At 36.9% G+C, this 27,361-nt stretch overlaps 1 protein-coding gene across 1 annotated transcript in view; it reads right to left on the bottom strand.

Annotated features, from left to right (window-relative positions):
• ZNF407 (zinc finger protein 407) overlaps window positions 1-27,361 on the bottom strand; it is a 416,443-nt gene that overhangs the window by 102,200 nt on the left and 286,882 nt on the right. Inside the window, 1 exon segment of the mRNA XM_067537513.1 lies at window positions 22,016-22,194. Within this exon segment, the coding sequence (XP_067393614.1) occupies window positions 22,016-22,194 (179 nt within the window).

The following is a 27,361-nucleotide window of genomic DNA, read 5'->3' as shown; positions in this document are numbered from 1 at the left end:
ATATAGTACCATCTGGCCCCTAGGTCCCAACAGCAGTATCTTTTTACGTTTTTGCACAACTGCACTTTAAATACACTTCTACTATACTTTGGTTGGGTTAGGATTGCTGGGTGATGCCAAAAACCTATAGACAAGAATACTTGGAGTTGGAATAACACGGAGTAAAAATATAATCAAGAGTTGTGGAAGTGATATTTCAGTTATGGCAATTCAGTATGGCAATTCCTATGTGCCAATGATGATCAGTCAGACAGAACACAGTTTAACACAAATTGATTCACAAATCCCAGGCTGATTTTGCCAGGCTGGCAGTTGGGGGAAAACATGTTTATTTACACACTATGTGAATTTCTCCTAGAATCACTGAGAAAGACAATAAGACAGGAAATCCTCAATACCATTTTCACATAATTACTTTTCAGAATAGACTCACACTGAGAGCTCTAGAGGCCAGATTTTGATCTCAGTCTTGCGGGTGTAAATACAATAGCGGTGACTTCAATAGTTACTCTGTATTTACATGAGAAATCAGAGTCTAGCTCAAGCTTTTCATGTAATATTAAAGATGGATTAGGTAAATCTTCTGATGTCATTGATTTTTCCACCAACAGGTATAAACAAACATTATGTTTGCCCCATTGTTTTTGCCCATGTTCTGTTTTGTAAGCTGCTGACACACATTACTACTGACAGGAGTAGGAGAAATCTTAGGGCTTGTCTACACAATTAGTTTGTGGTAACTGGGGTGTGAATGTACCCTGCACTAGCCCACCATAGACTAATTGTCTATATGGACCCAGCTGATGCACATTAACAGCTGATTAGTGAGCTTTGATCTAGTTTCTTTGAAATGGGTCCACACAGGCAGTTAGTCCACACCAGGCTAGAGTGAGGTAGGTTCACACCTGATCTTGCAGCAAACTTATAAATGTTCATGTAAACAAGCCCTCAGTAGAGGAAGGTACTTAGTGGTCATAGGCAGATCCAGAGGGTCTCAGTAATAAATGTGTACCACCACCTCTTTTTTCCAAAGGACATTCAGAGAAGCATCTGAATTATGTTCTGAGGATCAGTCAGAAAAAGATCTGTGGACAACCTGCAAAGTGTTAACTCTACAGGATTTAGGGAAATAAAGAATTATGACCTGTGATTCCTCTTCTGGAGCCCCATTGTCACACATACACAGAAGGGAAAGCCAGAAAGTTGCCCTATATTTAGATGTGCATTACCATGTATACACATTCAATTAACTGCAAGAGACATACAGGAAAGACCTCTTTTCTTCTTCATCTCTTAATATTACATCACATATTTGTGTGGCAAGATAGCAATATATTAATTTTATTTATTCAATGAATGTTGGTGATTTAAGCAATGTTGTCTTTTCATTGTTATGCAAGCCAAAATAAATATATGGTTTCTGTTGTATATTGCTGGGTACTAAAGTTTAATTACATCGTGAATTAAGTAATAATTCCACAAAATTGTTTGTTAAAATCATCTAACACCACAACATATCAGCCATTACCTAAGGTAATGACCAATTTTGGGGTGAAGGTGTTATAAACGATAATGAATGGTTTATAGCAGTGATATTTAATTTTAAAAAATGAAATAAAAGTGTTTGAAAAACCATCTGTCACTAAGCTGCCATCCGTAGTTGCCCATGGAAGTTACTTATGGACACCATATAGCAATGATGTTGTGGGTTGTACTGAAAGTTAAAAACAAAAGAGTAAAAGAAAAAAATGTAAAATGCGTCTAATATGCTGCTGTTGCTGCTGAATATGTACCATTACAGAGTCAGAATTGTAAGTGATCAGAAGGGGGAAATGAAGCACAATAAAATGGAAGTGAGATTAATGAGAGAGTCATTAAAATAAAAAAGATGGAGTTATATGAGAATATGAGAAATGGATTTTATTTGACTTATTGAAATTAAACAAGTTATTTTAACAATAATTTAAAAATTACACTTTACTTAGTTCAAGGAAAGATAAGAAAAAATCTTTATGGAGAATATTTCAAATTGTCAGTGGCTTTTGTAAAATGATTCATGATTTTCTTTCGTATCCTCTCTTTCAATTTTAGAATTTTAGTTGCCATATATTATAATGGTATTTTAGCTATAAAAGTAGTTTTCCATCCACTGTTCTCTTGCCTTTCAAGGAGACAAATTGTTTTTCTTTCCTCTAAATGAGCACAATAAAATGTGCAAACTGTCTGGGAGAAAAAGCCAGACAAACTGGTGGTGTAAAGCTCAATAGAAAAATGTGGTACAGACAAGAGGAGATGTAAAACATGTTTACAGTACACCACACAGTTTATTTTATTGGTCAGATTAAATTAAAAGTGTTGCTTACCATCAGAATTATCATTAGATTTTGAAATAAACTCATTGTTATCCCACCATCACTACTATCAACTTTGAAGAAAGTGAAAAAGAGAGACACATGCATGCAAAATTGTAGTATAAATATAACAACAATTCTATAATACAGAAGATAAAAGTGTAATTCATTCTCTGGAAATATAGGGCCCAATCTTGCTGTCCATGCTCTTGAGAACAGTTCAACTCAAATCAGTGGGTCTTCTTGAATAAGAGTTACTCATGTATAAAAGTGGCAGGATTGATTAATATTTTCTTTATTATTAGAGTAACTTTCAATTCTTTAACTAGCATTTATATATCTTCCACAACACTTTGCAGCTCCCAGAAAACCTTCCTGCCATGCCAGTTATGAAAAGCATGGTGTAAAAAGTCAGCTAAGTGAAAAATAGAAATAAAAATGTAAACTACAGATACATTTAGAAAAGTTAAAGCTTTGAAAGATTTCCATGTCCCTGGTTGGTGTAGGCAAAACAACGGATTGCCTTTCTGTCAGGCAAGTACTGATAGAGATAAATGTAGAGGCTGTGGCGCACTCCTCTCCTAATTTTTACACAAACAGCAACCAGAGCATGGGTTTATGCTTCAAGGCAACCACATTTCTCCTTGTGCACACTTAAACACTGCTGTTGCACTCATTCCATTTTGTTTAAACTCTTCTAAAACCAAACACGGGCTTTGCCCCCTCTTACACCCCTGCTAATTATATACTTTTTTGTTTGAAGGAGCAAGCCCTTTATTGCTCATAATTTCAGCTATCACTTGCTTGGGCACCTTCTGCAGATCAATAGCACATAGTTAAGTGAATGAAAAGGCTAAATGTGATTGTCGCTTGTAATGCAAGGTTGTGTGTTTTTTCCCCCCTTGAGCTTTTAAGTGCTGCTCCTGTGTTTCATTTTAGAATACTAAATTCCAATTTCAGGTATATAGTAGCTGCACATACAGAGCCTTTTGTCTTAAATTAAATATCTGTCATTTTTTAAGTCCAGAATACTGACATAGGTTATAATAAAAACTAGGGTGCAACCTGCAATTTTACAGAATCCATTGCTGGTGGCCATACATCTCTGATGGCAAAACTACATTGGCTGCAGCACCATAAAAATCAATAAATATTAACCTTTTCTGACACTTTCTGCATGGATGCTTTATCAATTGCTGTCTGGTGATAGAACAGTCAGTGATGTACTGTACTTTTCAGCTAAGAATCTATAACAAATTTAGAAATCAATGGAGATTAACAAGCATTTTTAATACAAAAATTACCAATGGACTTTTAGTTCCCTATGATAAAAACAAAAACAAAATATGGTACTTATAGGATAAAATATTCATCACGGATGCCCTTAACAATGTATAAATCAAAACTGAATATTTTAAAGATAATTTAAAAGTAAAAATGTATTTGGGTGTCACAGATTGAGTAAATCTACTTTTAAATTTCATGTCACACCCCTTACCAGACATAGGATAGAGAGAAAAATAAAAACCCATCCAATTACACAAACCTGTCTCCCAATTTCAATTACCAGCCCACAATAGTGACTTTGTAGAAAAACACTTAAATACTTGACATAATTTCGAATGGTTCTGATGAAAGCAGGAAAAAAAAGTTTAGTGGAAAGTGCAAATATGCATTTCAGGTTGCCTAGCCCACCATCCTAATATAGCTGTAACAGTAAAACATTCAGTTCTAATCTTACTCAGCCTCAAGGCTTTCAATTATTGGAAAACATCTCCCTCTATACAATCCATACTGTAGTGAACTGTTGAAAATACTGCAGTGTGTTCAGTTTAACAGCATAGCAACTGTTCTACCTGTGCTGCATGTTGTAGTTCTTTCTAGATAATACTGTACTTATTTGCCTAGTTTTGCTTTGCTTTTTGCTGTTCTCAGTTTCCAAGTACATATTAGGAAAATCTACTAGGGTGAAGGTCAACTAGTTCTGCCAGTCATTGTCAGTAGGGATCCACCTGCACAGAGCATTTAACTGTGTTTAGTACAGTCAACACAGTTCTTGCTAAAACTCTTTATGACGTGGTTTGGCCAGGTAGTATGGACTGGATAAAAGCACTTCAAAACTATATTAAAAAGTATATCCTACAGACCTACACGTTCTCAAACTGTTCTATCATGGGACCTGTTCCTGCAATCACATAAAAAGCTTTAGATGCAGGATTAGTTTAACGGGACTACTCACTTGCATAAGTCTTTGCAGGATGAGGGCCAAATTAGCCACACTATGTTAGAAATCGATTTTACACATAGCTCTTTCTAAACCGACATGGTTATAGGATCAATGTATGATAAAAATGACTGGACATTGGACGTGGTACTTCCTTTTAATCCTTTGAAATGTTAGTATTAAATATCAAAGCCTAACCAAGAGTTTAGACATTCACATTTCACCTACATGTTAGTCTTAAGACTTGAATGGTAAAGTCAGTGTCAGATGTACAAGAACCTATGAGAAAACAAGTAGCTGCTTTGAGAAGTGTAATGTGTCAATTGGAGCTAAAATCAAATAAACTAAAAGCTTTATTATCAAAATCTCTAAAATTTAATTGAAGAGAAGTACAATTTTACATTTTTCATTGCTTTCAGTAACATTTGTATTTTTCTCTTATTCCAACAAAAAAAACCTCTCTCTTTCTGTCAATCAGTGTTAGGAACAATCAAAGTCCCAACAGAACAATACAATATTCTCTCTTTTTGGATTACAATTTTTAAAGTGATTTTAAAAGAAAATTAATGACAAAAATAACTGTAATCAGTTCACTTCACCCATTAATGTTAACATGACAGGATACATATTGATTTTCAAAATAATAGTTTGAGAGAAAAAACAACTGTTATTTTAGCTGAAGACAGAGCTTACAAACTGACAAACTATAAAGAGAGTTTTTGAAAATAAAAACAAAATCAAATACGTGTTTCATGTCAAATTTGAGACTTGTCACATGAAAACATTCTTTCCACATAATGTACAACAGCCTCACCGGATAAATAATGGGCATTCACCTTACTAACAGGGTAATCATCAGGTCATGAGCCACTTTTATGAACCTGCACAGTCACCTATCAAAAAGTGCTTCATGCTCAAATCTGAACTACGTTATAAAAGCATGCTCTTGAAACATCAAACATTATTTTTCCTCCACTGGATAACAGAAAAGCTACAATAGTTTTACAGCAACCTTCAAAAATAAGAAGCTCTGTTCTCTCCATGAAGTTATCTTTAAATAATTTTTTCCAGCATCCTCAATGGCAAAGAACCTTATCATTGAGAACTATTTACTACCATGCTCAACTAGTAGCCCCCAAACTTTCACATTTTTCCCTGCAACAGGTACCTTGGCTCCACTCCACTTTGGAAATTAAGGTTTTCCATTCAACATCTGTCATCCAGGTATGGAAAACAGCTTTGCCTTTTTTTTTTTTTTTTAAATAAATAAGGAAAATGGGGCTTAGTTTCCAGCTTCCAATTTATTTTCTCCTGTGACTGTTAATGAGAAACTCCCTTTTACTGTCTTGGTAAAGTCTACCTTCATTTGAATGTATTGATTTCAGACATTGGATATCCAATAGACACTCTGCTTTTCTGGTTAGTTCATTTGTTTTATATTCTAAATTTTTATCATTTTGTTCTAAATTTGAAATTCCCATACACATCAAAATAAATATGTCTGCTTAACTCGTCAATCCTGTGGGTTGAAAGGTTTAAGGAATAGGTTATGCATTGAACAACCCTGAACTTTGAAAATAAAGAGACAGTGGTGGATTATATTTTACTATTGTCTTAGCTTTGTTCATCTATGATATACTTAAGGCCGGATTTTAATTACAGCTAACAGATTTCATGATTCTCATATTTTGAAAAATATGTCCATGACTTTTAACATTTTAGAATTTTTGCATGAATGGATGGATGTAAGAGCAAACAACTGAACAAACGTCACAGAGCTTCTTGAGAGCTGCCAAGTTAAACCCTGTATGACGTGAAGGCTAACAGAATGACCTCCCTGCACATTAAGCAGTGGAGGCTATTGTCTGGCTTGTAGAAAAAGGTGTGTGGCTTCTTTAAGGGCAAGACAGCCAGAGAGTGATTTGCTGAGGCAGCTTCAGATCAGCAAGGGGACACTGACCCATCCCACCTACCCTCAGATGACCGGAAGAGAGAACGGACTATTTAGGTACATGCTGGTGCAGGAAAAAGCCCTCTTTTACCTGGAACAGGTGGAGCAGCACCCACCTTTCCACCCATGGAAGTAGTTAAACACCAGGTTTTGTCATGATCCACTGTGGGGATTATATGCTAGTCGCTCCTTTCTAGGGGGGCTGGGAAGAAATTTTTTCCAGCACTGCCAGATTGGCCATGGTGGGGTGTGGTTTTTGGGGGCTTAGTTGGGGCAAACAGGAAATGGGGGTTAGGCTATCATGTCGCAACTCATGATTGTGGGGCAGATGACCAGTGCAGGTACTCCATAGGGAAGGGATATGCTGATCAAACAAAATGGATTGGGAAAGGATTTAAAGGAGGTATCCTTTAAAGGAGCAGAAACGGGAGTTTGAGGCTTCTGGGACTGGTATACTCTCCTTTATAGCCCCCTACAGCAACCCTCATTTGAGCTGGGATTGTGAGATCCCAGCAGCAGGTTGGGCTGGGGATCAGGATGGGTAAAGGGAAAAGGCTGACAGCAACACACAGATAAATATAAATGATTATGTAATTATGTACACTGTACACTTTTATCTGTCGGGTATTCCCTGACATTTCAGAATAAAGTTGTGCTCTAATTAAACCACTCCAGTGTCTCCAGTCCTTCCAGCAAGGCTAGACAAAGAAGCAGCTGGGCAATGAACAATATAGTGACAAAGGACCAGGCTTGGGGACTGCTGGGGCCAAATCTTGCAGTCCTTACTAAGGCTAAATTTCCAATTGCATTAAAAACTTTTATCCCAATAAATGCATTCTGTTTGACATATACATGTTTTTTGGTATGAACTCATGTCCATGGACGTTAGACATTTTAAAACTATATTCCTCAAAGTTCACCCTTTTCTTCATGATTATCTCTCTGACATTTTAAAAAAATTATTGTGACATAAAATTTTTTCAGCTAGAACAACGAGAGTCTGAGAAATTCGTTAGTCTTTAAGGTGCAACAGGACTCTCATTGGTTTTGCTGTATACAGACTAACATGGCTACTCCTTTGGAATTTTTCACCTAAGTGGTTAAATAGTTGCTGCCAGGAATTTTCGAACACCAAATATCTGAATGTCAGCTGTGTACTCTTAATCCAAAATTCATATAAAATGAATTTCCACAATCTGAAAGATTTTGATGTCTCTTGAGCCAAAATAATTAGGGTTAATCTTTTTCACTATCACAAGATGCTCTTTGCTACGAAGTAGATATTCTGATTTTTCTAAATCTTCTGGAGATGAAGTTCTAGGAATTTACTATTATAACTCTACTATTATTTCCTGGTCTTTGAACAAATGCAGTAAGATAAAAGCCAGAATACACATTTTCGGCAAGAGGCACTGAGACATAGGTACAAACTTACAGTAGCAGTATAGCAGTTGTCTTAATGCCTTGTTTGTAGATGCATTGAGCACCCCACATTTCAATTCCCAGATGTCAAATGACAACCAGCTCTGTCCTTTAGTTACAGAACACTAAATTTTCCCTTAAAAACCTTCTGGTAATGATCATTTAGGTTGTTGAAACTTTTTATTTATTTATTTTTGCAAAAAAGAGGTGTCATGAATAATATTACTTGATTGTTTTATATGATTTACAGTACTTGAAAATATTCTTCATTGTGCATTAAGAAACTAGCTTACTATTTTGCCTCCATACATTTTATCCCCACCTTTCTGAAGACATTTGAACAAATTAACTGTTGGTGTAAATGGGTGAAATTTCATTGAAGTCAATGGAACAGAATTCAATTCTACCAGCAATGAATTTAGTCCAGTGTCCAGGAGGCTGGATCAGTCATTGACATTTTCTGAAGACTACAGAGTTCTTATTTACACTAAGGGCTCTGTGTAATTCATATGTAACTTGCACCCATTTTATGGTCCCCTTACACTGCCAGGTCATATTATATGAGAATTAGACAATATAGCTTGAAGGAGAAAACAATCTATGTGAATTTAGCAGTAGTCTTCAAGATCCTTTATGTTGCACATTCTCTTCATCACTTTTACCAGACCCTTATATTATGATGAATATATTGTACTATGTTTGAATATGATTAATAGAGGACATGTACAAAAAAATATACCTATGGAATTCAAGATATTTTATCTGCCTTTTTGGAGCAAGGCATTCTCCATTGACTGACCCACTATGTTTAGAGAATACCTCACCACACTCTCCACAGATCTTCTGAGATTGCACAAAAACTACATGGTATATAATTTAATCTCATACATTAACGAAGAATAAGGAAACGGCCTTCCTTCTATAGGACTTCTTTCTCTCCCCACTTTCTTTTGTGCAAACAATTATAGACAAGCTCTTCTTTGAACTGATAATTTTTTAGAGGTCATTCATCCTATAATTTTGGGTCCTAGTCACTATCCTGATGGTCCTTCTTACGAAATTGGACCCAGTGGGAAAGTTTTTTCCCTCTGCTTAGTCTATGGGTCAGCATTTTCCTTCCCTGGTACTTCTTAATTCCCTTAAGTGGCAATTATTTAAGGCACAGTTAGAGAAGGTGCAATCTACATTCATCCAATAAAACCTAAATATTAAAAAGGACAGAAAATTCCAGCCTAGTTACTAAGGATATATGGAACAGCATTTAGCATTTGAAAGGTACCAAAGATCTAGTAAATGAAAATATGGAAAAAATTATAAAGAACTATTGGAAATATAATTAAATTAGAAAAGTAAAAAAGAACAATGTGTGTCAAATAGACAAAGTATCTTAATTACAAAAAGGTTAATATCCAAGATTCAGAGTCAAGAAATAAGTGAAACATTGATGTGGTATACGTCTAATCAAAGAGAGCAAACAAAAGGAAATCCTAAATAAAAACTTTTTAGCTTTTTATTGTTGAGGGCCCAATTACTCACCATGGTACCAATCTAGCAAAGTAATTCAGTCACTAAAAATACAACATTCAAGACTTGAAATGATATTGAGATGGAATGCAAATTAAAGTGAATTGCATAGAAATGTATATCAATCAGTCCAGTTACAGCAAATAGTATACTTTTTCAGTGCAGGTAACTGTATGGTAGTATAAGCATGTGAAAAGAAACAAAGAAGGAAAATATGCAACATGATCAGGAAGGAGACAGAAACACTGCTGAAGGACAAAATAAAAAGCACACTCTGTACAATGTACAGCTGTAGTGAGAAAGGCCAACAGGTGGTGATATTATGTAGGCAATAACACACTCTAAGACATGGTTATACTAAAATATAGTGCCCTCAGGCCTTGGAAGCATTGTCAGTTTAAACACTCAAGCAGTGCAGTCATTTCTTCATAATTGTGATCATACTACAGTATTGTTATGCTTTTATATTAAATTTACAGCTGGTATTTACAATTAGACCTATAGTTTCACATTCTTCTCAAACATTTTATTTGTCATATCAGTATGTACACTTAGCTCACATGAATACAGAATGACTACACTTCCTATGAATGCTCAATTTCAGATGGTCTAATGGATTGGGATATCCACTCAAAGAGTTTTTGCAAACAGGAAAATAAATTAATATTTTAGTAGTTTGGTGCATCCTACATTACAAAATATCTTTTTGATTCCCATGAAATAGTGGGTGCAGCTGTATTTCTGAATTCATATCTTTCTAGGAGTAGCTCTTTATTTCACTGTTTTTTTCTTGGAAGTTTTTTCTGACTATTCTAATGGTCTGTTGTATTTTATCTTTTCATAGTCTTTGAAAGCAGTAATAATTCAACATTAAACTGTAATTTTATTATTTATATTTAGTGTATAGTATTTATTATGCATTTATTATGCATCTGTATGCTCTAGCAAAATTCAACATTCATGTCTTTCCAGTTGTCTTCAGGGAATTCTTGTACATCTATATTATAATACTTCAGCCTTGCATTAAAGTTTTATGCTAAGTTCATACTATTTTTAGCTCCAAATAAAGCAATAAAATAGCATTTGATATGTTCTGCATGAAGGATGACTTTATTTATAAATGTAATGGACTAATAGTTTGCCTAGAAGAGGAGTGTGATCATCTTTTAATCAATGATCTTGCCATCTTTGCATGGGCAATGGCTTTTTGTGCACTTGAGCTGGAGCTGGTTGGCAACTTGAGAAATTTTCAGATCAGGTGCTTAGTTGCAGCCAAGTCCCCTGAGTGTTGTGGGGGCTGAATGCTAAAGAGGTCAGGTACAACACATAGTTCAGGAGATGGCTGCTCAACTTAAACTTTCAAAAGGGCTTAGAACCTTTTCAGACTATTGTACCCTTTCAGAGGTCTGATTTGTCTTGCAAACCCCAAGTTTCCCCTCACCGAAAAACTACTTGGTGACAAAATCAGACATAAAAATACAAGTGTCACAGCACACTATTACTGCAAAATTGCTTACTTTCTCATTTTTACCATATCATTATAAAAATAAATAGACTGGAATATAAATAGTGTACTTACATTTCAGTGTGATACTTGAGCCTGGTTTTCATTTGTGAGCCTTGTCTGAAGCTGCAACCCTGGTGGCAGAGCTGAAGCCCAAGCCCCGCCGCTCAGGGCTGAAGCAAGTCACTTAGGCTAGGTCTACACTGCCGGTGGCAAAGCTAGCAGTGCGGGATCGATTTTGCGGGTTTGATTGAGCGGCAGTGAAGACTTGCTCAATCGAACCCAGAAATCGACTCTGTAAATCCATCCTGGCAAGAAGCATAGCACTGCGTCAACAGGAGGGCATTTCCCGTGGGCACAGTGAAGTGGAGATACCACGGCAAGTAAATGTTAGGAAGTCGACAGGAGAGACGCAAGTTACTGTACCTTAGCATCACGTAGCCCTGTGGCGTGAGGCCCTAGGCAATTGCCCTGCTTGCCACCCCCTAACACCAGCCCTACACTTGCAACCCCCTAAACCCATCCTACAACCCCCAGGTTGAGAAACACTGATCTAGATTAAGTTGAAGCCCCCCTGCAAGACCTCTGTGTACTCTTGGTGGAGAATAAGTGGCTTAGAGAACTCTGTGCTCATTAAGTAATGCCTTAGTTGTGTCAGTGGCACCTTAAGGCCTGTTTAACAAAGTAATTAAGCACATGCCTAATTTTAAGCACATGAGTTGTCCCGTTGACTTCAATTAGATGCAGAGGAATAATAACTGAGATAGAGAGACAGAAAGAGCTACCATTTGCTATGGGACTTGCAGGCTAAGAATGGGCAGGAGGCGGACCATACGATAGTTGCAGGACAGCATGCCTTGAGGAGGAGAGACGGTCAAAAGAAGAGTATTTCTAGAGACATGCTACATAGGGTAAGGGCTGCACCAGCTACTGGCTGCAGAACCACATTCAACCATGCTATGGTGGTATATTTTATAGCAAGGAAGGGAAAAAAGGAGGACTATCTGGCTAGTCTTAGCTCAGAGACAAAGAAGACAACAATACCCTCCGCAAAGGGTCAATAAACCAAAGAAGACCTTTCTACACATCAGAGAGGCACAGGTTGCCCAGGCGTAAAGGCTTACCCTGGAAGATATCATATACCCTTGTGAAAAGCTGAGGGTAGGCCTGGAGAGTGCATCACAAAGGTTGTTGATCCTGTCAGTCCCCATCAGGATCACTACTACCCTTGGGAGTCCAGAGAACCATCAAAGACACCCACATGTAAGCCCCTCAGACTCCTCATTCTGCACCTGGCACTTTCTAAATGTCATGGTGACAAGTACCAGAAAATAACCAGTGAAATCAGAACATGGAAACAAGTTTGAGGGGCTGCACACTCATCGGTCTTTGACAGAAAAATCCACAGCAAACAGTGATGGTGACATAACCGTGGGCCTCAGTTTTACAGCAATATAAAGGACAAGGTTTTAAAAAGGAAAACACGGAGTGTCAAGATGTAGCAAGCACCCTGGAGGAGCAAGTCGTACACAAAGGGGCACTGACTAGCGCACATAGATATGTGGCATTGCCTGTGAACCACAATGTTGCTACATGAAGTGACAGAAACACTCATTTGGTCCTGGTGTGGTCATTGGTATGGTATCCAGAGCCCTGACATCCCTAATGGTGGAAATAGGGATGCTTTGTAGGACTTATCTATCCCATGAGGTTTGTATAGGAACTCCACAAGCATAGTGCTACAGACTACAGTGCTAGCCGTCTAACAGGTTGAGAAGGGAGTAGGCCATGGACCTGCACTTACTTCAGCATTTCTAGCTGATGGAAGAATGGTGCACCAGCTGACAGAAGCTCCCTCTACTCCATGTCACTCAACAGCAACACCTGTTGGCTGGTCTGACTAACAGGATAAGGTAGCTGTAAAAGGAATTCAGCTCAGCCTTTGTTGCTCTGTAACAGTGGCTATACAAACCCCACATGCAGTTTATAGTGAGGGAAAGGGAAAAAAAAACCTCCGTGATCTCAACTAGGTTTCATCCCACCTGCTATTTAGAAAAGCCAAATCCTAGAGGTCATTTCTATACAGAGAAAGGTACTGTCAGATGACGGTTCTCTCAGGCATATAAAGCCTAGTGTTAGAAGAGACTGATAAAAATAATCAAATCAATTTCACTTGGCTTAATTTTCTGTGAAACACAATACAAAGTAATATACATAGGTTGCAATAAACCTAGCTTCCTCCTTTACAAACAGAAAATGATTTATGCTAGGTTTTTATTTCAAGCGCGCACTAAAATTACTATTCTTCACTAAAGAGGAAAAGGACTGTCTGCCAATCAATCTGATGTGCTATTGAAAGACTGGCACTAACAGCTGTGACAAGACTGAACCTGTTTGAAGAAGAGCTGTTTCTGCTGCTTCTTCTTACTCTTTTTTTTATATATATAAGCATACCAGCCATCAAAAATACTGTTTTATCTAGCTAGGAACCCAAGCAATATTCTGCTATAGTAATAGCTTCTAGTTGACTTGAGTATCTACCGTAACAATTTTTTATTTTGTTTTTTAAAATTACAGCATTTAAAATGTATTTTACTCTTTTGTGGAAATATAAAATATCAATGAAATTGTTCCAAGGAAAAACTTATGCATGGCTACAAACAACATTATATATCCATTCTTCAGTGGCTTTGTTCAAGGCAAGAAATACAGTTTAGTACATGTATTTCTGTATTTCAACCTTTTAATTAATATGCAGCATATGATTTAATGTTTTTCTGGTTTGATGTATTCAAATACATGAGGTTAAATTAAACAGGCTAGTGTACATTTTCATTATTCAATTCCCTCCCCCCATTTTATTTCCTTTTTTCATTTTCTAGTGTAAAAGTCAGAGAAAGGATATTAAAGAAAAAGGCAGCAAGAAAAGAAATGAAAAATTTAAGAATAGAAAAAAAATTGCCATAACAATAGTGTAATTGTTATGTTATGAAATTGTGCATGTTCAATTCACATTCTGAATAAGAATGCAATTTCCACTTGGTAATACAGATATACCTTGATAAAATCACATAATAGATCACACTATAACTTTTAGCAATCAATTTTTCCCCTTAATAATTTGATAAATGTAGCTGTCAAGTGGGATAAAGATCACAATTTTATTTGGATTTAACTATTTGAACTTTCAGGATTCCATTCATGAATATTGCAACTGTTACAACTGATAGGATCATAATTTTGTCCCTTGTTGATGATGTAATCACACTGAAGTTTGCCTGTAAAACCTTGTTTCTCAGAAGCTAACGAAACTGCAAGAGAAATTTATGTGGGGCATAGAAGACTACAGAGTTTTGGAAAGCTTACTTGTAATAGCTTAGAAAAAGATTTCCTAAATTTATTAGTGAATGAGACTTTGTTGGAAACTTTCCTTTTACTCATTATACTCTGGAAAGTATAAAAACACAGCTATGGTACTTTTCCCCTAAACCAAAATAGAAGAGAGCAGGATGAAGGTCTGACTTACTAAACAGATGATTAATTGAACTGCCTTCCCATGAATTTCTGATCTAAAGAGCCAATAATACAGTAGGGATATTGCCAACAAAAAGGCTGCATTTCAATAGGGTTCTTTTAACATCTTTTTTTAATGAATGTTCTTACGTATTTTATGGAGAATTTAACTACATACTAGAAGGAAAATTATTTTAGGCAAGTATATCTGCAGTCAGGCAAAGGGCTTGTCTACATGGGGACACTCATCCAAATAAACTTTTAAAGTGTATTAATTAAACCCCATTAAACCCGTGTGAATGCTATTACTCAGAATTAAAGTACCCTTAATTCGGTTTAGCTTAATTCACATCCAAATTAATCTTTTCAATTTTTGTAAATGTGTTATACAGTGCTTTATGTGCTCAAAGTTTCATATAAATAATTAATCATAACAGCTAAGTAAATTAAGCATTACTGCAGCCATTTTACAGACAGGGAAAAGGAGGCAGAGAGCAAGCTCACAAGTTAGTAACAGAGCAAAAATTAGAACTCAGGACCTTCTGACTTCCAACCACCCTGCTCATTTTTGGGGATCCTGCTATGTCCTGAGCTGCAAACAAACATAGTGACAGGAGCAAAACCTCACATGACCACCATGCTTCCAACCTCCCACTGAAAAAGTATTGATAATCACGTCCCAACAACACATGACATGCCAACATTCTGGACGCTTTGCAAACAGGTTTCAGTTGAAAGAACAGCAGAGAGACCCCATGGGAGCACTAAAGGACACCCTCCTTATGACCATAGATAGTGATCATATCTCAGTACTCTCACAACTTGACATTTCAGCAGCTTTTGAAACAGTTGTATGACATAGCTAGCAGTACTACAACAACATTATTCCTCTCCAACAGGCCCAAGAGAATAGTGATAGGTAAACTTTTCCTCTTCTCTCAAAGGAGCATTTTACCTTCACCTCTTTAATGAGAGAGTATTTGGAAAAATGGGGAGATGCTATGATCTCTGCTGTCAAAGGTATATTGGCGACATCAAGCTGTACATCTCAGTCTCCTTATATACGAACAAAGATGTCACAACTCTTACAAGAGAACAGCTCTTAGATGAAGAAGAGGTTGTTCAAACTGAACCGGGATAATATCCAGCAATACTGTTCAGAAGTGGCGAAACACTTTGAAAAACTAGCTGGTACACTGTTCCCGCACAACTTCCATCCAAGACATCTGCCCTTCCCCCTCCCATATTTGTCAAAGTGGTGCAAGGCTTTCTGTTCAACTCATTATTAAACCTGAACAATAATGTAGCATGAATGGTAAAAAATACTTGCCTCTTCCTCCAGGAACCTTGAAAATGTCACCCTGTACTCCCAGACAAGCATCTGTCCACAGAGATCCATGCATTTGTCACCTCCCAACTGGACTACTGTAATGTTCCTGATGCTGAAGACGGATACAATGCGGAGGCTATAGCTTCAGCAGAAGGTAGTCTCCCACTTTCTCTGATCAGCCCTATTTTTTTGGTCTCTCTCTATTGGCTCCCAGTCCATTTCTGTTGCTAGTTCAAGGCCTTGATTCTGATCTTCAAAGTCCTTAACAGGCGAGGAACTGATTACATCCGAAACTACAATTCTATTCATGGCCCATCAAGATAACTGAGCTCCTCTGGGTCAACATGGCTTATGATGCCCAATACAAATCGTCTGAGAGCCAGAGATAAAAAAAATTGTTGATCAAGGGGAAGTGGCTGTCGCATGTACTTTCAGAGGAGATTAGACTAATCCACAATCTAACTGTAGGGCACAGTGCAAGACTCTTGTCTTTGATAGAACCCTTCTTCCATAACTGAAAGTATTAGACACACGAGAAATTAAAAAAACAAACCAACAAAAAATCCAGCAATGAATACCACTCACTCTCATCTCCACAACCACTCTAGACATTACAGCGATGTGCACTATAGAAATATAAAATAGTTCAATGTATCACAAACTGCAGATCTTTCAAAAGTTTGATGCAGGCTATAAGTGTCAGTGCAGAAGGGTGGCATATACGACTGATGGTAAACACACACACACACACACACACACACCACCCCTTACAAATATTTGAATCTTTGAATTTTCTGATTATAAACTGGAGAGCAGGGACTGTGCCTTTGTATTTTGTACAATGCTGGGAGCATCACTGGTACTTAAGTAAATAATAACAACAATATATTCTTAAAATCTTCTTGCTAGTAAATATCTACAATACACTTGAAAATTATTAAAAAACATATCTTGGCACGGTGCATATTCTTTCTTAATTCATCTGAAAGAAGAATGAGTGATGTCGCAGACAACCTTACTGATGGTTCTGTTTGTAATTATTACTAGTAAGCATTAGTAATTAGCCTACTATAATGCTGGAATTTACCTCGTCCTCTGTTTTTACTTCATCAGTAATGCCATTCATTGGAACGGATAAAATAAAAATGCTATATAGTAGGAAAGGGACATATCAGATTTTTTTCTGGTGCACTGTAAATAAAGAGAACATTGACTACAAGAGTAAGATTATTACTAGCTCATTTAGAATAGTATCAAAAGAGGTCTAAATGGCACATTTACCTAATCCATTAGCACTTTTCAGGTGGAACTTGAAATAGCTAATAAGATATCAAAAGTTAGAAGTCAGTGAGTCACTCAGTAAGTGAATCAGAAGTGAGAAAGCTATTAACCAAAGGATGTCATCAAAAGAACCACCACCAGAAGACCCTTAACAAAAAGACTGTTTCATCATGGCTCCAGATCCCTCTCTCAGATTATTTTTAATTTGTAATTACAGATCTCTGTGTGTTTCTCAGTTATAACAATGAAAGATCATATTCCTTTCATGAGGAACAAATGTTCTTCCCGTTACTGCAAATTTTGGCTGCTAGCCTCCCTAACTCAGTACTAAAGTAGATTCCACCCCACCCCCGTCCTTGGATGGTTGTAAAATCTATCATCTTGCTATGAATGTGAACCTTTTAGCAAATAAATGCTTATTTTGATTCACTGGATTTCTGCTCACAAAATTCCCAGTGCATAAATACTGCAGATACCAGAGAAAGTGGGCCAGAGAATACTTCAAGAATAGGCATAAAACACTTACAGGATTTTATACCACTGCATGATATTATACAGTACCACCTATAGTGAAATTTTCAAAAACAGAACTATATAAAAAGATGTATGCAAATAAAATAATTAAATAATTTGGCTGGAATATAGTATTTGGGTTAGTATAGATTATTGTTTAAGTGAATTTGTTTAAGCAATGGAGTGGAGTTAATGCAGAATCTTTCATAAGCACATTTTTCTAAAAAGGTCTGTTCAAATGCAGGGCTTTTTAAAAGACTACGTAGAAGGGGTTAGAGACAGAAAAATATTCTTTGATCACTATTGTTGTAAGAGGTGTAGGGGCATCTGTTGCGGTTTACTGTGGAATAAAGTTGTAAGAATTTGACTGACTTGGTGATGATTTATGTATTCATTCTTTAAGTTGAGAAGGATTTCAAACATTCACAATAGATTGGGCCACCACCTCTCAACCCCTCCTCACCCCTATGGATGTAGAGATTTCTGCATAAAGGGCTAACCACCCCATATCCCCCACTACTGGCCTCTCTCCCACAAGTATGCCTCCTTTAAGTCCCCCGCTGCCATTGACTAAGAACCACCCATAGTGTCACACTAGTAGCCATGTGGAGGAGTTTGCTAGGAGTCAGTGTTATTTCACACAGAGTTAACTTTTAAGGCTATGTACACACTGACAGTGGCAAATTCACTGCCATCAGATTGATCTTTCTGGATCGATTGAGCAGTCAGGGAGGACTCACTCAATCGATCCAGACGTTGACGCACTAAAACCACCTCCTCAAGTGGCATTTCCCATCGGCACAGCACAGTGAGGATGCCACACACAACGGAAGTTAAGAAGTTGACGGGAGTTATGCAAACTACTATGTGCCAAATTTTCAGATAAGTGTAGACCTGGCCTAATTGAAAATCCAACTGGAAACTTGTACCATCTCCAAGGCAAACTGCCGTTGGATCCTGTTGGTCCATTCCCATCTGTGCTCCAGCTGTACCCCAAGTGTTCTGATCCTGCTAGCTCCGGCAGAGGGGCTTCTGAAGGGTCCCAGGAAATGGGGTACAATGACATGAACAATGACATGGTATTTTTCCCTTTCCTCTAAGCAAGATCCATTATTTCTAGTTCCATTATGCTCAAAGAAGCAGAGGGGATGATTTTGCCCTTACACAACAGCATTAGAACAAATGAATGAGAAATACAGTTAAGTAAAACTAGGATTAAAAAAACTGGTTTATGAGACACTTATCATACTCAAATTATCCTAAAGGGCTTTATAAAGTAATGAAATATTACTATTGTGGTTTCTCTGTAGGCAAATATAACAGCCAGTAAGTGATCAATAATATGAACTGGACACTGGCACCAGTGTTATTTTGGCAAGGATTGTTAGTCAGGACACCAAAGCTATCTCCCTATTCCTTTGACAAGTCTTGTGAAATCTTTAACTCTTAAATGGACAGCCACCAGAAATGGGTTGAAAAAGCTTGATTCACCATCTGACCTGAAGATATGGTGGCGCCTGTAAGCTCCCACGAAACTAGCACTTCCCAGAAGGACAGCATGGCAAAGTATATGAAGTCACAGGGTATGTCTTCACTGACGGCAGCAAATTCGCCGCCGTCAGATCGACTTCTCTGGATCAATTGAGCGGTCAGTGAAGACCCGCTCAGTCGATCCAGAAATCGACGTATTAAGACCACCTTCTCAAGTGGCATAGTGCTACGTTGACGGGAACATAGTTCCCGTCGGCACAGTGCAGTGAAGACGGTGCGCAAAACAGAAGCAGAGAAGTCGATGGGAGTTATGCAAGTTTTTTGTGTAGCTTGTGTAACTCCAGTCGACTGCTGCCGAATCTCCGAAGTAAGTGAAGACAAGCACACAGACAATTTCTAGAGATGATCTTTCTGCAAATGATATTGCAGCACACTTGTTCTGTGTGCCAATTCTGAAACAGACAATACCCAACAACATATAATTCTTACTAGCCACTGATATATTTACACAATATGACTCTAGCACAAGGGGATTTCTCCAATACAAAAAATAGAGAACTTTGATACAAAATACATTTATGACCATTTTCTCCCTGTCGCTAAGACAATCAGGGTGAAGAGCTTCACCACAGTATGCAACAATGAATAATTCACTCACATATGAGTGAATAGACAGTGGGTGAATTTACAAAGTTTTTACAGTTTTTAAAGGTTTTACCAATAGTCCACATTACATGTAGAAAGAATCTCTCTAAAACTGGTAAAACATTCAAAATGGAAGAGATATGTTGAATGTGACTACTATAGCAAGAGGCTATAATGTCTGGATTTAGGCTTTAAGTCTCATTTTCATTTCCTTTTATCAGAAGTATGGTGAAATGTGATGTCTTGTCTGACATATGTGAAATTGGTATTCGGCCAACTGGACTTTTGTTTGTACATCCAGGTTTTATCTAATACACACTGAAATGACATGATGAGTGATTCCAGAATGGGCTGCAATACTTGGCAAATGGAAAGATATAGAAAAATTAAGCATACTGCCGCCATTCACAAAAGTATACAGTTGTTTAGAACATACTAAGATTTTAAAAAAAAATGTTGGGTGACTACAGAGAAAGGTGCCAAGTGAAAGCTTTGTAACTTACTTTGCATACAAGTTCCCAAGCTCTTACTAATACTGGTGAGTGATGTTATACAGTCTTTAGGTTAGGAAGAATTTTCTAGAAAAACATTTCTTGACTGAATTTGACAAGAGCACTTCAATAGAAACCCCAAATCTATATCATATGCAGAATTTGGCCCTAGAAACCTCCTCCTCTCTAGCCCCCCTGACTCTCTCCTTTTTCCAACGTTCAACAGATTCTTTCTTTCTTTCTGTCTTTCTTTTTTTCACACTGCTCTGACTGGTCTCCCCAGCCCATGCCTGCCAAGTTCTCTGGCTCTTTCCAAATTGAAATCAAACTCCTCATCCTCATCCTCATGTTCGAGCTCTGACTACACTACATCTCTTCTTATATTGCTTCTCATCTCTCCCACTCATTTTGATCTTTTATCCTCTTTCTTGCTGCTTCCTACCCTTGCAAAGTCTTAACCGTCTTCCTGCGTAACAGGCATCCTCACTTTCCTTCTTCAAATCCCTCTTCAAAGCCCACTTTAGTTTGCTTTCTAATGATGATTTCCATTCTTGTACTCTCTACTCCTTGTCCTATTTCAATCTCCAACTTAAAACTTCCAGAACTTATCTGATTTTCTCATTATTTCTAGACCTCACATTATTTTTATTTGTTTAGCCCTCTCCTTATTCTTATTCTTTCTTTTATTTATTTTTATATTCTGGTGATGTCTAATTTTGAAAGTAAACTTTTTGGAATAAGGGATCATGTGTATTTTAAATCTCTATAAAGAGCCATGCAAAGTTATGGTGCTATACAAACCATTTAAAATAAATAATAATAATAATAATAATAATAATAAACTATAGAAAACAAAGCACAGAAAATCTTAATTCACATTTGTGTGTGAGTCTCCTGTAGGCCATGATCCAGCAAAGCACTTAACATCTGCTTAACTTTAAGTACATGTATAGTCTCATTAACTTCAATGGGACTACTCACATACTTAAATTTTAGGCAACTGCTCATGTGTTTGCTGGATCAGGACCACAGCATCCTGTGCACACAGAATATCAGCATTTTTTGTCTTAGCAGCGTGTAGTGTATAGTAACTATCTCTACTTGTATTTCTTTTTTGAGGGGCACAGAAATCGATACCTTCATTTAGGGTAATGAAGAACCAGAATGTGCTCGACATTAACACTCAGAACAAAGATAGTAGAAGCCCTAAGAGGAAAAGAAGGCTTTGTTGTAGCCCTCTTACACTACTTCATGAAAGCAACATCCTTTTTTTTTTTTTAATTCTAGCAGCTTCTTGTTCACATAATACTAACAAAGGTCTGCTTCTTTGCTGCTGTATTTTATAGTGTTAAGTATTCAGCTCTTTTTGTGAATTCTAAGGAGTTTTGTAGTACTGTGTTAATTTAGCACCTCATTTCCTTATGTCATGATGTTTGCTCCACATATTTTTTAATAAGAATACAAAACATAAACAGTACCTTAACTACATAAATTCATCCAGCTTTCAAAGTTTGCCATCTAAACTGGATGCAAATATCCTGCGTTTACACATGTAAATGTAGAATTTGTGTGTGAAATGCAGATGGGTATCAATACTAAATACATCACCTTCATCCCTTAGCGAAATCCTGAAGTGGATTGAGTCCATTTTAAAATCACACTTTTCTTTAAAATAAATCATAGCAGCATAAAACAGCCAGCATTTGTATTGCAATCATTTAAGGGTGCTAATTTAGAAGTGATAAATTTGTAAACAAACAGGAGAATGGTCTTACCAGCATGCAAGTAAGCTAGATCAGGATTTTCAATGTCAGGATGCAGTTCCTTTAGGTGGTTGCGAAATTCCACTGGGACATTGGTTCCATAGTCACATTTGGGGCAGTTATACATTTTTACTCCTTCATGCTTTCCTGTGTGTAAGATATGCTTACGGATATTTTCAGCACAGTTAGACCTAAAAAGTGAGAAAAAAGGGTTATATATATGCACACATAAGCAGAGTGGCTATCCAACAGTATTCATACACTGAAAATAAAATCCTGCTGTTATTATGGAGAGGCAGTAGGGTATCTACAGTTAAGGTAGGAACTAGCTTTCCATTTTATGCCAGATTCTGACATCCTCTTAATTTGCACAGAAAACATGTCTTCCAGTTGAAATCTCTGAAAGTGGGTACATTCCTGAGGAAGTTTTCGATTAATTGAACAATGAAACTGGAAGGTTAAGAATTTTACAAAATTAATCCTTTTTTACCCTTGCAAATGTCTTCTAATATTTTTGTGGGGGAGTGAGTGGGGAATATAATATCTACAAAACCCCTTAATCTAACGAAATTGATATTCTCTGTTTGGCTTTTTTTTTTTTTTTTTGAGCACCATGCCTTTAACTAGGGTCCAGGTTTAAGTAAGTATTGATGCTTATATTAAAACCTATGCTTATATGAACCTATGAACTACAGAGTTCATAGACTCCATTGGAGTCTTTGCAACTGATTTTACAAGGATAATCCATTAATTCCTGCAGAGCTTATAAACTCTACACAGTGATCTTGGGAGAGGGTATTGTGTCAACTTTTCAAAGGTGTATACACACACACATACACACAGACCCTGATTTAAATCAGGCTTTGTCTGCCTGCACTGGAGTTGGAAAATATGGAAGTCAGGAATGTGTCCATCATTTCACACACTTGAAAAATTTGGGCTGAAAGGTTTTTAACTTCATTTCCAAAAAAGAATGAAGGGTTGCAATAATAATGAATTTACATCCCAAAAAATTTTTACCAAAATTCCTACCCCAAGTTAATCCTTAAATTAGAATTTTCTGATTATTTAATATGTAAGAACTTAAAACAAAAATGAAAAACACTACATCATCCTAAAAGGGTTTGTTAGCAGAAGTATCTGATACACATTACCTGTATCAAAGCAATGAACCATTTATTTCTGTTTGGGAATATTTTATTAGTACTGTAGGCTCTATATTTCCTTACATATTCTAAGTGTTAGCAGGTAAAGGACACTAACTTTAATCAAAAGTTAAAAGTTTCAAACATGAATGGGAAAGAAAATATACAAATAAACAACATTTAAAATAAATTATAATAAAAATATAATAAAATAAGAGTATAGTTCATGACACAAAAGGTGGCATTCAGTCCACACCTGCCTGTGTAGGAATCTGGGCACCTATATGGTATAGTGGTGTTTATAAATCACAGAGACTGGCACCTACAAACACCTCATATGAGCTTGATTATCACTCCCTATTCTGCTTTTCCTCTTTCAGAGATGGTCATATAAAGCTCATATCTGCTTATGTGTAAGGTCACCCTCTGTCCTGTCCATCTACTTTAGAATGTCAGAGAAGGAACTTATAACATTTACTGAAATTAATCGGAGTTGCAGGTTCCCAGCATCTCTCAAGGCTGGACCCTAAAACACCTTTTGTAGGACTAAGTATTGTTACAGTAAAATGTGTGTTTTACAAAAAGAGTTTCTAATAGACACTTCAGTGGAAGCAGGAGACATTTCAGTAACCTTGAATCATGGATGCACTAAGATGGACAATCAATTATAGAAGCTAAAATTAATCCGAGTGCTAGAAATCTAACTATTCCCTTAGCTGATCTAAGACATTTTGTAAAAATTGTTCTTTCAATACCTTGAAAATATTTCTGTGAAATATGAAAGAGCTGCAGAAATGTATCTAAGAGTTGTGAAGGAAATATAATCTGCTCAAGTTGCGTGCTATCCTTTGTTCTCTGAACTTGTTTCAAACCACTGTAAAATATGCTACCTTAAAGTCTCATTTGTTTAACCGTCATTAAAAGTTCTGTGACTGAATATAGAAATGTGATGATCAGCTCATCAAGTGAAATGTTTGTCTGTGTGTTGAACACAGAAAGGCCTAATCGAAAATTAGGAATAAGAGATCATAAGGCATTATAAATGGTTTCCCTTATTAGTTTGCAATGCAGGGATTGTGGTAATAAAATAACCCACGAAGGTGACAACTGGCAAATCCAGGCACTTTTGAAGCCAAGTAATACCCTTAAATATGACATGACAATAATGTACTGCATATAAAATGTTTTTTTAATTATTCACTGTGCCATGACTGCCTGTTCCATTATCAGTCTTGTCCCTAGTGCTTGGCAAATACTTTATTCCATATCTGACATACAAAACACCAAACATTGTATTTCATATTATTCATATAGAATGTAAATCATTTTAACTCAATGATTCTACTTACATGTCTGTGACTTTAGGAAACACTTTATTTGCACTAAAATTCTGGCATTATAAACATCTAACTAAATATTAGAGTGTTGCAATAGTGATGATAGTTAAGCATCTGACTGGCTTGTGTTATAAACTCCATTTTCAGGAGTTTATAAACTCTGAGATAAAGATTCCCTTTATACTGAAATTTGGTAATGAAGAGCTCAGCCCAGGGGAAATTCTTCTGTCCCAAATTTTTGAATAAAGTCAGGCCATGTTTACACTAGCGAGCTTACAGCGGCACAGCTGTACGAATGCACCTGCGCCACCACAAGATCCACTCTATGCCGATGGGAGAGAGCCCTCCTGTCAACATAATAAAACCACTTCAATGTGTGGCGGTAGCACTATGCACACTGCCACTTATGCCGGCAAAACTTATGTCCCTCAGGGGTGTCAGCTCTTAAGTTATATCAGCCAAATAAATAAACAAACACAGCTTTTAAGAAGCTGATCTGCATAAAATAGATGTTGTTTAAATTAAATTATTACTATTATTCCTTAATATGAACAGGTGTGTTTTTGTGTTTATAAGTAATTTTCTAATTTATATGAATTTATATATGTGTGGCAATTCTGACTGTGTATTTATAGAATGGATTTCATGGTACAGAGTTAAGTAGTTTGCAGTTATTGTCTATAGATATGGGAAAACACTGTCATATGAAAGTGTTAGTGGAAACTTTCCCTTTCCCCTTACTGCCTCACAATGAGTGCTGCTACAGGGCATGGAGAGGGTAAATGAAATCTTATGACAGCCCCATTAAAATGCTTTTACAGGGCAGTGGGGGTATTGTTTGGAGTCTTCACTTCCCCAAGAGTGTGGCAGGTGATGATGAGTGGAGAGATGGCACTTTTTCCTCAAGGTATGCTACAGATGGAGGGAGAATGGTCCCATTTGTATGAGTCTTGTACAGTGGTACAGACCCTATAAAGTCAGTAGCTGCCAACAGTTCCACAGAGCTATCTGAATTGCCACGGTTAGCTTTTGTTCATAGGAAAGGAAAATGCTGCTGTATCCCAGATATCACACTGTGATAAAGGTTATAGAATAAAGGGTGACTTTTAAATAGTGGTCAGATTATCTGAAGTTTTCTTGACCATTTTTTTTTATCCTTCCCCTATATCACTGAAATCTAACCTTTCCTCTCTATCTTTACTTCTAAAAGCCTAGTCCACATCTCAGTCTTTTTATTTATTTATTTATTTTTGGGTGACCAAGTATTTGAACATGAAAAGTGGTAAGTATTATTATTACCTCTTTGTTTGTCATCCCATTCTAGCCTCCATCCCAGACAAAATACTGCTGCTAGAGTCCTACCATTTCCAGCAGGTCATTCCTCCTCCCTGAATCCCTTCACTGGCTTCCCATCTTTTACTACTACATTAAGTAAAAGCTAGTACTCTCAGAGATACTAGAAAAGGACAAAGATTCCCCTTTTCTAGTATCTCTGCTCTCAGTACTTTTCTCACACTTGTATTATACAGGCCACCCAGTCCTCTACCCTAAGTACTACCTTTGACTTCTACTCTTCGCTTCACATCTTTTATTCTGCCCTTATGTCTTCCGCTTATTGTCCACTAAAAGCCAAATTTTTAAATGGAGGTGCCTAAACCCACATTACTTAATCTCTATAAACTTCTATGCAGATTTTAGGTTACTCACATGAACACCAAAGCATCAAGAGGAGATATACAGGTGCCTAATATGGATTTACTGTAGACAAAAAATAGTGAAATAGGTTTTTATGTGCCCTTCCTCATCTTCAAGTGCTTTTTAAAAAGCCACTTCTTTTGAAGTGGTCTTCCAGTGTCGATCATCATACTGCTGTTCTACCCTCAACATCTTGTGTTTGATTTTATTTTATTTTTTTTATCCCATATAGTGTATTTGCCAGAATTTGAGACTGTTAATTTCTTGGGACAGTGCTTTTTCTGTGTGTTTGTAAAATATCATGTATATTTTTGGTTCTATATAAATAATAAATATTAACAAAAGATGAGACTTGTAGAACTGGTAGAAAAGAGCTGTAGAGCGTTCCAGCAGAGCAGGTTCAAGGAAACTAAGCCAACAGATAAGCTATTTCTATGATCTTATCACAATGTATTTTAGGATATCCCTCAAAAATTTCCTGTGACTTTAGCCATGGACTACATTGTAGGCACACATCAACACTATTTTAACTAACTGATTATTCTCTCACCCCATTTAAAGGGCAAACTTAATATATGTTTTAAAAATATTCAATTCTACATTTTATGATTAAAGCTAAATTGTTTTATCCTATATTTTGAAGGAATTTAGGTGTTGCTCTGCTCACTGTTGCAAAGTTTTACTGACTAAAGAGCCTCACTCTAATTTGAGACTCAGGGCAGGTCTACATTTAAAACACTGCAGCAGCATGCCACTGTAGTGTTTCAATGAAGACACTACTACTCCGATGGGAGAGCTTCTCCCGTCAACATAGTTAATCCATCTCTACAAGAGGTGGTAGCTAGGTCGACTGGACAAACTCTCACATGAACACAGTGCTGTCTACATGGGGGGGCGAGGTCAGTATAACTGCAACGCACAGGGGCATGAAAAATTCACATCCCATAGCGACGTAGTTATACTGATGTAAGTCTATAGTGTAGACCTGGCCGTAGGTTCCTAAATCAGTTAGGCCTTGGGAGAAACACCCAAACACCTTAAAAAATATGGAACAAAGGGATTAGTTTCTTCCTGTTGTCTTCTACAGCCCTAAGTCTGGAAAACAGAGAATACTACAGAGTCCTTCTTTTTGTTACATTGTAACCAAACCTGAAAATGTTGATTTTACAGCTAGAAATGAA

This window comes from Emydura macquarii, unplaced genomic scaffold, assembly GCF_026122565.2.
Source record: "Emydura macquarii macquarii isolate MOO-44397 ecotype Brisbane River unplaced genomic scaffold, CSIRO-AGI_Emac_v2 contig_431, whole genome shotgun sequence".
Taxonomy (NCBI): domain Eukaryota; kingdom Metazoa; phylum Chordata; order Testudines; family Chelidae; genus Emydura; species Emydura macquarii.
This window is presented reverse-complemented; position numbering and strand designations above follow the sequence as displayed.